Genomic DNA, 13,254 nt, shown 5'->3' on the forward strand with positions numbered 1-13,254 from the left:
ACAATATTCTGCTTATCTCATTTACACTGGCACAGTGGGTTGTTTGTGTTCGTTCACACATGCGATTTATTTTTTCAGATTTGATGAATAACAGTGAAAAAGTTGATTGCGCTAATCTGACTATCATCGTATGACTTTGACCATTTATGCCATATTGTAATTCACCAACACACTGATATCACAAAACTATTCTTGTTGAAACTCTGACCATCTCAGCTATTGTGTATCCCACAGCCGACGGAATGACCTCGGAGAGTGTGTCTGTATTACACGACAGGATGTTTTGTCCTGAGGGGGGCACTAGAGTAAAAGTCATGTAAAAGCGTTCATCCTCAGGGGAGCATGAATGTGCTTAATCAGCGTCACGGCAGTCCTGGACATAGTGGTTCCCAACCAGGAGGTAGGGATCCCCCTGAAGAGGTTGGAGGACCCGAACAATTATATAAAAAGAAAAGGAGCGGCATGGTGGTGCAGTGGTTAGCACTGTTGCCTCACAGCAGTTTCTGGATTTGAACCTGCCGTGTGGAGTTTGCATGTTTTCCTTGGTTCACTCCAGGTACTCCAGCTTCCTCCCACAGTACACATGTGTGTCCTAATTATAGCAGATGAATAAATCACTGGTTGACCTGGACACATAGGTATACTGTATGTAAACTGTGACAATGGTTTTAAAAGGTTGCAAGGAAAGGAAGGGTTAGGGGGGCAACAGTGACACTGGACTCCATCCTCTGGGAGGGAAGTTTCACAGGAACACATGAACTCCGTAGTTTATGAACATTGGTCAATTAGAATTATTGACCCAATGGTGATGTGCATTGATAGACCAGGTGGTCGTTTCAGTTAAACATAGTTGCCCTTAGGGAAAGTGACATGGCATTTGTGCCTATAGTTGGAGCAAGATCAACAATCACTGATATCATCTGCTTAACTGTTCTGGAGGAAGGACCAGGGCATTTACAATAACAGTATACAGTATATTCATAGGTCTTCATCCTCCTCATTGTTTGAGATACCTTGTCATGGACAAAGGTTTTCGTCAAGATGAAATGTTGACCTGATGGTGGTTAATGAAACCCAGGTCATGACAGTTTTATACCCTAGGGACATTGAATATTCATACCAAATATCACGATATTGTTGCCTATATGTTACCTGGAATAAAGTATTGGAGCAACCAACAATCACTGCTATAATTAGAACCCAAAATTAGCAGAGAAAAAACAAGTATGAGGATGGATTACAAAAGCAAACCATCTGCTAAAGACATTGATGAGTCTTGATGACTTACTTCAAGCACGGGATGCCTGATAATCTCCCTAAATTTTCCTGTACTTCTTTAAAATCTCATCCATAATAATGATTATATTGCATATTTCTTCCCTCACAGTCGCTGCCCTGCACCTGTGGTATCTCCCAGACACGAACCATGACCATGTTAGACGGCACCTACAGCGAGGCGGACACCAACAGCCTGGCCGGCTACACCGAGGAGCCCATGGTCCCCGAGGAGGAACACGAAGAGATGCATGAGGTTCCAGAGAAACCCGAACACATGGTGGTCCACCTGTCAGTCAGCAGCGAGTCCACTACCACCAAGAAGAAGAAGAGCCTGCGTGGCCTCAACATCATCCAGAACACGCACGCCATTGACAAATACTCCCGGATGATCTTCCCTGGTTCGTACATCTTCTTCAACCTTATCTACTGGTCCGTCTACTGCTGAGAGACGCTCCTGAGTCAGGACTGAAGCAAGAGAGATTAACACAGAGACAGTATGAATGCTGCGTCACTATGGGATATTTCTGGACAAATCATAAGTCATGTTGTACTGTACGTCTGGTGCTGGTAGATCATTAGGTTTAAGGCCTTGGACAGTAAAAGAGTCTGAAAAGATGAGTTCTGACTTGAGGACGGTTTGGAGCACTCCTATTTGATTTTTTTTCCCTCATGCAGCAATTTGAATGTTCAGTAACGCTCTAAACTAAAACATAGACAGTGTTCATCGAAAAAGTGTTTTTAAACTACTGACGCTAATTCTCTCAGTCTTTTTCTCTTCTTCAGCTGCCGTTGAAAGGTTCTCCGTCCTCATCACCACTCTTCCTGAGATGATTCCCACTCATTTTTTGTATTTGACACGTAACATTGATGGATAAAGATATGGCACACTTTTTTTTGCGTGTGATCATGCTGTAAACTGCTCACTTAACAGGTATCTGTAATTATATTTCTTTGAAATAATCATAAAGATGGAAATCACTATGATTATAAAGATTTTAGACCCATTATCTATCGGTCATGACTGAGTTATAAACTGCAATTACTGTTTCATTTTATCAAGGGAACAAACTTTGACCATATTTTTTAAGCCTGTTATATCAAAATTGATATTATCAGAGACTTTTAGCTCAGAGAGGGTATATTTAGTACTTTGAGCTAAACGTTAACACAAGATGCTAACATCCTCATGCTAGCTTGTATGCTTACCAAATTTCCATAATGTTTCCCTCCACTACTGTTATGTGAATATGAATTAAAGGAGTTATCTGTAAGTTTTGCTTTCGCTACATAGCTAACGTTAGCATTAACAGCTGTTTACTTATCAGTCTAGTAGAAACGTTGTGAGTTCAGCATCAAACTTCTTTCCTTTACTCACCAACAGCTGTCTCCATGGGTGGGAAGAAACACCAATGTTAACACTTGTCTCTATCATGTCCTTTCTTACTTACAAATAACCCCTTGAAGCACATTTAGATAAACAGCTGATGGTGCTAATTCTCTTAGGGAACTTTAAACCACTGCAGAAGAAAAGACTACAAGATGATATAATTAAAAGAAGGCCAGTTAAACCTCAAAAGATGGAAATCCATGTGGAAAATGATATTTCTGTTTCATGTATTAATTTGCATTGCTCCACACGGATCTGATGTTTAATATATTCCAAGATGTATTTGCTGAGTCTGTTTCCATTGCAGTTTGTTGCTTCTAATTTTTACTTCGTTTTTTGCTCAAACTGATAATGTGCAAAAACAAGTGGATGGAAACACACTTATACAGGGACTCCAGCAAAAATTATAGAGCAGAAATAGCTTAAACTAAGACAAAAATGTTAGGATGAAATAATGAAATTGTGATAACAGAGATAACAGTTTAATTAGACATCTTAGGATAACTATCCTCAAGTTGATCTCGTGACTAAATTTGACAACTCATTTATGATCTTGAGATAACGGGCCTAAAAATATTACCAGCTGTGGCCAATCTTGACTTCTGAACTATTTTAACATGTAAATCCTACTGTATAACTGATTTGGTCGTCATGTTGTTGTGATGTTCTGTATCAAGACTACAATGACTTTTTGAGAAAGTGTCCTCTTGGTAAACGTTTGTGGTACAACACAGCAGTGGATTACACAAAGGGCCATTTAATCTTAGTCCTAGTTGCTTTAGCATGTGACATAGATATAAGAAGCGTTGGACACGAGCAGTACTTATAATATCTAAGAGGTTTGTTGGCCAGTGGGACATTTTCTCCTGAGGTCACTGTAGTGATTTATCCCAGTTAGCAAAGAAAATGAACAGAAGCTAGCTTAATGAACTGCACTGATGAATGCAGCCATTCGTTCAATATCATCTCAGAGAGACCGGTTCATCTGCTCCCTGACAGAAAAGTTTATTCCAGATTTGGGACTCTCGAACTAACTTCTTGTCCGTCTTGGACTAATGGAACTTCTTTTAGAAATGAATATGCGTGGTGAAATGTTAATCACACCTCTCACAGTGTGAAAACATGCTCGTAATGGCTGATTTAATGTTTGATGTCTTTTTGTTTTACTAATTTAATCTGATAAAAAAAGTGGTGATGAACACAGCTCCCCAGACCAACAAAAACTATGATTGTTCGCCATTTGTACATTTGTGAATTCACCTGTGTGTGCGTTCAGAAGTGATAATGTTCCGCTGAGAACCAGGATTGTTTGTTTTTTTTAATTTCTGAAAAGCTGAAACACATTACTGAGGTTGTCTTGCCATGAGTATCTGCTGCTGTACTGTTCTGGTAAAATCTGAATCTCATTACGAGGCTAACAAACGAATCATTGTTCTAATGAATCATCAAGAAGGTGCTCAGGTCTTACTGACCAGTACATTGATATTTTATATACTAATTTGTATTATTGTATAATTTGTATTATTTTTCCCCTTAGAAAGATTGACAACAGAAAGTGTCCATAAGAAAATACAGTTCGGCCAGTGGAACAGAGGCTAGCTTCAGATGGGGACAGAGGTCTGAGTCTAAATGTGGTGGCCCAAACGAAAAAGGAATAGGGGGAAAAACTTAATTTCAGAAAACATTACATTTCACAGAGGATATTTTACACACAAAATCTTAATAAAACACTTCAGCATTTTAGGAAACTAAACTTTTAGAAAGCAGGGTTAATGCCTGTTAGGGGTGTCTTTCAGTTTAATTAACTGTCCCCGTTGAAAGTGTAGCCAGGATGTTTGATGTATTTAAAGTTTTATTCACTGCCAAACTTAGCTGTTTGTTTATTTATTCCCTTTGATAATGCATGGCCATTTATGCTGAGTATTTGATGAAAATGAAAGAAGTTCAATCAGCATTAAGGATGAGACCAACAGCAGCAGCAGCAGAATACCTCCTCTCATGTTTTCTGAAATGATGTGTTTTCTGTAATGCTGTCATGAGATCGGAGAGTGGTGTCAGACTTTTGGACTCCACTTTATGTTTAATGTATTGTCTATCACCACGGACCCTCTGCGTGATAGAGGTGGGCGTCAACTGAGCCGCCCGAGCTGTCTGGACATGTTTTTCTGGCATCTTGTTTTGCACCACAGGACCGCTGCACTTTACCAAAGTGAAATGTCAAAAAATTAGAACACCTCCGTTCTTCCAGCTGTTATTTAAATGTACATGACTTGCTCCCGAGCTGCTGAAAGTTCATTCTAAACCTTTTGACTGGTGGTGTACACCATAACGTTTTCATGAGGTGGTAAAATTTGTGAAATTATTCCTGTAAATTGTAATATTTTGGAGTCGTACATGTTTTAAGTTAAAAGGTGATGCACACAGTTCTTTTAGGCCCAAAAATGCCCTTTGGAAACAAATGGTTTATCATTTAATTTATTCTTAAAGTCATGTCATATTAAAGTGGCATTTGGAACATACTGGTTGTTTAAAAGAATGTATTATAACAATGTATATATAAGCTTTAAAAAACATGATTTGTATATTAGTGTAGCCATTTATAGATCAACCAAATTGCACTATGTCTAATTTAGACAAATACAGCCATTTGATAGATTCTATCATCTGATGATACATTTATTGATAATTGGGTAAAACTGATCACATTTGATGTCTCCAGTGAAGCTTTATTCATTCACACTGTGACAGTATGCAGATTTATAAAAACCTGTACCTTTTCGGAAGCTGTTTCCATTTCGTTGAACATGAAGGCTGTGGTTGAAATGTACTGTAGGCCCATCACTGTAACACATCCATGAGTTGCTGTTGACACTAAAGAATGTTGCAATGTATTTATGGGGAACATTAAATATAATTATGATGGACTAAGAATGCATTTGATTCAGAGAGTACGCGCAAGGCACTCGGGACGCTAAACTGACAAAATGAATATTTGATAAATAGTTGTTTCTGTGGAGTGCTGGGGAAAAAGGCTGTTCCATTGTTTGCAGACTCGCCACACACCGAGGCTGATGCGGAGAATGCATTTCAGATCCAGCGTTTTCAGGTTTGCTCATCAGGGCTGCCAAGCTGCCGACAGCTACATGAAAATCTTTTATCTCATTTTCCAAATCATCTCCACAGGATCAGCATGTGGTGAGGCCCGGAGCTCTGGGACAATTAGGGTTTGACTGATCTAATGCCCGCACTTAAAGCCGCACTAATCAGGGTTTTATTAGTAACAATGCGTCAAATGTGTCGTGTGAAAGGAAAAGCTTACAGTAATGAGCCCACAGTTATCGCCGACTCTGCAGCTCCCCTCAGCTCAGCTCAGCTGTTTGGTCTCTTTCAGTTCATTGTTTTGATTTTATGGCAGCAGACACTTTGTTTTCAGTGAAAAATAAGTGAATTAACTGAGAGCAGTCTGAGCCCAGACACCCTGTGGAGGAAACTCATTTCAGCTGCTTGTATCTGTGATCTCATTCTTTCAGTCTCTACCCAGAGCTCAAGACCGGAGGTGAGCGCCAGAACAAAGATCAACAGGTGAATCGAGGGCTTTGCCTTCCGGTTCAGCTTCCTCTTCACCACAACGGTCTGGTACAACGCCCTCTTCCCTGCTGACGCTGCACTGATCCTCCTGCTGATATCCAACTCCATTTTTTGTTTTTTTTTGTGAAACTTCTAACAGCTAAAGGCCTCAGGTAAACAATGTTAAAAAGATTGTAAATCACTATTTCCATCTTTGACATTGCATGGTATTTCATGAGCTTATCATCTTTCCTGAAGTAAGAGTATCAAGGAAATACAGCTATCAGATGAATGTAGTGCAGGAAAGAAGCACATTTCCCTCTGAATTATAATGGAGTAGAAGATTAAAATGGTATCAAACAGAAATACTCAAAGAAAGTAAACTATATCTAAATTACAGCACGGTACTTAATAAATGTTCTGATGTGCTGTGACATCTGGGAAGGTGGCGATATCATTCCAACAAAGTCCTACAGGCAATAAACCCTAGCAGTCACATGATCTGTTTATTTGAGTGGCAGGAAATGGAAATACTCAACTAAAGTAAACATCCTCAAAATTGTACTTCAGTATTTGAGTAGATGTACTTAGGTACTTTCCTACACTGTAGTCCTGAGACTTGGGTCTCTTGTCGGATCCTAGGTGCTTATGGAAGAACCCACAAGCGTGATCCAACGCAGCACTGAAGACAGACTGATCTGAACTGTAATAGAGAACACAGCCAACGGATGCAGCTTCAGTCTCTGCTTCATACAGACACATACTGGTACCTGGCACTGAGTTAAAACGCTTGATGGGTTCTTGGATCATTTTGTGTTTCTGTTATCGGAGTCCTGACGGTGGAGGCAGATGATGTACGGCGCTAGAGAGGCTTCATATCGGTGTGAGGAGTGTAAGGACAAGCATGAATTACCAGACGGGAGTAAAAAAAAAAAAAAAAGCTGCAAGCATGTCCAACATGAGAAGAAGAAGTCACCACTTCCAAAGCCAATGAGGCTCAAGCAGCTCTGTGATGAGAGCTGACAGGGTGTGATGTTGCTTTACCATGCAGCAGAGACACAGCGGAGACACAGCGGAGACACAGCGGAGACACAGCAGAGACACAACGGAGACACAGCAGAGACACAGCGGAGACACAGCAGAGACACAGCGGAGACACAGCAGAGACACAGCGGAGACACAGCAGAGACACAGCAGAGACACAGCGGAGACACAGCGGAGACACAGCAGAGACACAACGGAGACACAGCAGAGACACAACGGAGACACAGCGGAGACACAGCGGAGACACAGCGGAGACACAGCGGAGACACAGCAGAGACACAGCGGAGACACAGCGGAGACACAGCAGAGACACAGCAGAGACACAGTGGAGACACAGCGGAGACACAGCGGAGCCGCAAGAAGACACACACACACGTGCTCATGAATATGTATCACCTGAACACACATGGCTGTCAAACAGATCTGCTTGTGGGCGAGCTGACTTTAGTAGCAACAGTCATCACACCTACACTCCCAGCTGAGATTCACCTGCACATTCAGCGTCCTGACATTTTCTTATCATGAGCCTTGCATGTTCGACTCTTTGACAGTCCATTAACTGTTGATGTGGGAGAAGAGAATCTTTTAAAGTGGCAGTTTGTTTCTTGGTCATTTCAATAATTACAATTGTTAATCCTAACGTTTATCTCCAGTTGAACCACAATATAAAATCTATTGACATGACTTGACATGTGTGTTATTACCAGATATGAAGGCACTTGACCCTTTGGCAAACGACTTCACACGATGCTGATTAACCCTGTCAGCTCCAGGCACATCTCTCTGTATTCTGCACCGGTAGCCATGTGTTTTACCTCAACCACTGAGTTTCTGTCGTCTATATGTGCATTGTAAACATACATGGAGGCTCCACACAACCACAGACAGCTGCGTTATCTCTAGTATTACTCGTGCAACACAGTGAAACAGGCTGAAGGTTCCTATAGGAGGCGCGAGGAACGCCATCGACGCTGAGGACAGATTACCGTTGTGTCTTTTCCTTGATGGAGAGCGCCGGAAGAAGAGAAGAGACCGAGGGCAGACATGTTGTCTTACTGCTCTTGGACAGGTTGGTATTTGTAAAATATTTAGAGTAGGCTATGCAACTAACTAACTAACTAACTAACTAACTAAATCTAAATAATGAGTTAAACAGTGTTTGTGTAATTACTTTCACTGCCAGAGGAGGGAGACAAAAGCGCTGCACTGCAGGTTTAAAAGTTTGCTAACATTAAAATGTGATAACATTACTCTGTGATAGTTGTTTATCAGCTTAAATGCCCATAAACAAACTATTCATGTTAAAACAAGACTAAGAGTTTAGATCCATGACAGAAAGCCTGTGAGGCTGAGCTCGCAGATAATAGCATCTAATGCCATGCACACACTACATGACTTTCATAGTGGACCCCCGTCAACTTGGAAGAGCCGGACCTGTTGTGCTAACACCTCCCTCCCCCATGCAGGCACACCTGTGCACACACACACACACACTCAAATGGAACACACCATCAGTTTGTTAGGTTGCTAACATTTGCCAATTAGCATTACACACAAAGTACAGCTGAGGCTCATTTCAACACAATTAGTTTGTGTGCGTATGAGACAAACAAGACACAGGATCCCCGGGTATTATGATTCATCCTGAGGAAGTGAAAATCAAATGTGTACCAAAACTTATCCATCCAATACCTGTCAGGACAATTCACTCAAAACCACAAATCTCAACTCTCAGTGGTGCTAAATGAAAAGTCAGGGGATCTCCAGAGGCTGTAGGATCCATCATCTGGTGAGCGTGAATGTGTGTGAAAGATTTTTATCAGACTGTATTTTATACATTCATTGTTGGATCAAAGTGGTGGACCAATGGACAGACACGCTAACACTGCCAACAGTTAATGCTAACATTAGCTATGCAGCAATAGCAAAACTTACAAATAGCTCCTCTAAATTACACCGAATGTATATTTGTCTTTCTTGTTCTTTTGTTGAAAATGTGCACTGAGATAATAATATCTGTGACTGGTCATTAATATTGATCAGGTTCCACTGGAACCCAAGAATATCTACAGTGACTCGATGGGAATCACTTAACTCCTTTCTGCAATAGCTGTTTTGGGCCTATTCCTACCTGATTTTACAGACTTGTATTTACTGTTTAATCATGTCTCATATATATGCGTTATATTGGTAGATACTTGCACCATAAAATGTAAACAGTACATTACAGTATATTACTGAATGAAATAATGCCCATGGAAATACATCATGTCAAATATACAATTCTTTTGAAAAAATGTTTTGTTCTACAATGAACCTGCTAAAATATGAATGATAACAACTTATAATTTAACATATTTTTTATTAATAATTTTATACATCCCAACAGACAGCGGTTGTATATGTTGATGCTGCCGTATCTGATACAGACGAGGGACAAAAAAACAACAACGACTGGGGAAACAGCAAATGCAGATGTCTCCACACAGGGCACCATGGGTTACTGATGGTTTGATGAGGATGAAATTGAAATGAATCATATGCTGTGGCCTTCACAGTCAGCTGAACACCTACGGGAGATTCTGGAGTGATGTGCTTGGCAGCGCTCATCATCAGAACACAGGAGGGAAGAGTTCGGGAGCCAGGTGTGCACAACAGCTTAAGTTTTCTACTTGAGTATAACACTTAGGGTTTAATTTCTCCTTGGCTGTGTGAGGGTGTTGCACAGAATCTCTTAAAAAGTTTCCTTAGTTAAGAAAAAAAGGTAAGTAATTTACAGCAGTGAAAGAGATTAGGCAGGTAACATTAAAGGAGTGTGCTGCTATCTAATCCTCCTTGTTGTTTTGACAGGAACTTCACAGTGTTCAGCAGACGATCCGAGCTTTTAAACTTGGTGAATGACCTGGCACACCGCTGGTCTGTGGACATGACAACACCTCGACTATAAATAATTACTATATTATTTATAAAAGCACAGCTGCGGATAGTAGAGGGATCTGACTCTAGACTGTTGGACAAATCATGAACTGACTGCTGGTCAAATCTGTAATGTAGAATACATTCCTCATTGTTAAGTGTGTCCATTAAATTCTTAAATTAACCTATGTTGAGATAAGAGTCAGAGGTACCTTTAGTTTTTTTCCTTACTTTGGTCGCTAAATTCTTTTATGCAACGGTATAACTGACTTTAAGTGTTTCCTTAAGTATAAGACTAAGATAAGGAGAAAACCTTATATACTTAAGTGGACATTACAAGGAAACCTTAAGATGAAGACTGACGTTTGTTTTGTGCAACTGTTTTTATTTTAAGGAATCCTTAACTTAGACTTTATGGAAAATCTTAACATAAGGTGTTTTGTGCAACAGGCCCGTGACTCTTGGAGAATCATACAGAACCACAGCTGCGTCTACTCTGCCTGCTGCTATATGATCATCCACTGACACAGTGTCAGTGGCTAAATGGAGCGCAGGCACTATTTCATGTGTTCATGCCATGCTCATTCTGTTTGGACTCTTGTTATTGCATCTGATTTTGTACAGAATTGAGTCTCGAAGGGGAAAAAAACAAAAACAAATGGAGATGCTTTCTTGGATTTTGTGTCTTTTAATTACGACAAATTATTTTGATTTCTTTGGTGAGTGTGATGATTAATCTGTCATGTCATGTTGGCAGCAGGATGAGTCCACATCAGTTTGATTTCAGTGTCTGTAACTTCAGTGACAGACATTGCTGTGGTTTCATATTTTTCTTGCTGAGAACAAATTCCATGAAAAGACCAAAAGCAACAGTGTGTAAGTCTGTTTCTCAATAATTGATTTAACATCATTAATGCCAGTTGGTTTAATATGATTTATACAAGGCTGCCAAGTACTGCTAACTGATATGTAATGCATGTTTTCAGTAGTGATTTAGTTATTTAAATTTTCTTTTCATGGAGTGTCCACTGTATGTTTTTTGTGAAATCAAAGATAAATTCTGAAAGTCCGAATGGAATCAGGGCGGGAACTGTTGCTGTTCTTTCTACCAATAGGAAGAAACCTGTGAAACGCGCCCTTCAGTTTGAATCAGTGACTAAGAGGCTGTGGGTCAGCAGCTGCTGTGGATTTGTTCCTTCCTCTGGTTCAATCTGGTCTGCTGATGAGTTCAGGTGCCGTCAGAAACACTGAAAAATCGTATGAATGTAACTTAATTTGAGTACAGTATGAACTGAACTGTCACAAATGAAACCATTTGAGCTGAATTTAATTTTAAAGAATAAAAATATTTGTAATGTATGCTTTTGATAAATGCGAGTTTTTAACAAAAGTCTTTGGAGTGTCACAGAAAGAAGCACTCTCTCACTGAGGTTTGCATATTCTCCTTGAGTTTATTTTGAGAGCCTTTCCCAGATAGCAAAATAAATCTGGATCATACTTGAGTCACATGCTTGTGTTTCTCCTGGCCCAGAATATGCTCGGATCCACGGCCTGAGTCTGGCCCATATACGTTTTTACTGTCAGATGCCACTTCCACAGCTGTACTCAGACCTAGATGTGGAATTACATGGGTCAGACTCGGCCGAGGACCCAGGCATATCTTGGGCCAGAAATTTGATTTTGGTATCTGGACCGGAATTCCTGGGTATAGGCCATTTATTATTATTTTTTTTGTTTATTCTTAAATTGGATATGAATATGCTGTTTTGTACAATTCTAGTATTATACTACCATCAACACCTTTGTTTCATTTAAGGAAGCTTTATTTTTATTTTTTTATATAATTATTTAAAACACGTTGTATTATAACTAATCCATTTAAGTTGCAATTGCAATTTCCATGTACACTGACAGTACAGTTTTGTGTAGTAATTAACAAAGGTTACATTTCTTTTACATTTCCGTTTGGTGTCGTAGTTTACGAGGAGTCCCTGAAGGCAGCATGACGGGCTGTGTGTTGACTCCAGCCCCCGGCGGCCTCGGCTCTACTTCCTGCCTGCCATAACTTTACTGTACACAACACAGCAGGCAGCGTTGACACCAGCAGGTCATCTCACCCGATGAACACAAAGCCGTGAGTGTTTTTACTCTTCTTAAGCGGAACTTGACCGATAAATCTTCACCGTTGTTTAGCTTAGCTTACTGATAATAGGCCTACCTCCACCTACTAACACGGATAACTCCCTGTAGCCTCCCGTACTCACACCAGCTCTGCATTAGATTACTGTGCCATAATGAGCTGCTCAGATCTACTCCTTGCCGGTATGGGTCTGTAGCCTGGGAACGTTACTGTGCGGTGCTAACGTTCACTCCTCACCTCTAAACTAGCATAGCGTGCAGTTAGTTTACACTGGACTGAACTTATACCTCTAAGTTAGACAGTGTGTAAATGGACAAGCGTCATTGAATTAAAAATGAGTACTGTAACCACAGTTAGCTCGGCAAGCCAACAAAAACACTGAATATCACCGTCAAAAGTGGTAATTGCGAGTGAAATGGATTAAAGTTAACGTCATGCGAGTTTTCAGCACAAGCTGTCAGACCGAGGAGGGCGGGGCTTCACTATCTCCACACAGAATGCAGTGGTCAACCACAACAATAAAAAAAAAAAAACAAAGGCTAACATGTATGTTGTGAATTTGTTACAGATAAAATGAAATAGAAATAAAATGGTGTAATGACAGAAAAGGAAACACAATCTGCAGATGCAAATGAGCTAATTTGCACCTGGTTACAATGTGCATTGTCAACTGTTCCAAGTTACAAGCAGTGACTTCTTGCAAGTTTGCTAGTCCATTTAGAGTGATATTAATTATGAAAATTCTAGAATTGTGACTAAGGAAAAGGAGCTATTTGTAAGTTTTTGCTATCACCATATAGCTAACGTTAGCATTAACAGCTGTTTACTTACCAGTCTAGAAGAAACATTGCAAGTTCAGCATCAAACTTCACCCCTTTACTCACCAAGAGCTGTCTCAAGAGGGTGAAAGCAACCTTCTTGT

At 40.2% G+C, this 13,254-nt stretch overlaps 2 protein-coding genes across 2 annotated transcripts in view; both read left to right on the top strand.

The window, feature by feature from the left end:
- gabrr2a (gamma-aminobutyric acid type A receptor subunit rho2a) overlaps positions 1-5,596 on the top strand; it is a 76,091-nt gene extending 70,495 nt beyond the window's left edge. The window contains exon 9 of the mRNA XM_056393736.1: positions 1,388-5,596. Within this exon, the coding sequence (XP_056249711.1) occupies positions 1,388-1,723 (336 nt within the window). The 3' untranslated portion in view covers positions 1,724-5,596. The remainder of the gene's footprint in view (positions 1-1,387) is intronic.
- A 6,597-nt stretch (positions 5,597-12,193) lies between these two features.
- syne3 (spectrin repeat containing, nuclear envelope family member 3) overlaps positions 12,194-13,254 on the top strand; it is a 54,493-nt gene continuing 53,432 nt past the window's right edge. The window contains exon 1 of the mRNA XM_056393443.1: positions 12,194-12,326. The gene's annotated coding sequence lies outside the window, so the exon portion shown is untranslated. The remainder of the gene's footprint in view (positions 12,327-13,254) is intronic.

The sequence above is a fragment of the Seriola aureovittata genome, chromosome 13, assembly GCF_021018895.1.
Source record: "Seriola aureovittata isolate HTS-2021-v1 ecotype China chromosome 13, ASM2101889v1, whole genome shotgun sequence".
NCBI lineage: Eukaryota > Metazoa > Chordata > Actinopteri > Carangiformes > Carangidae > Seriola > Seriola aureovittata.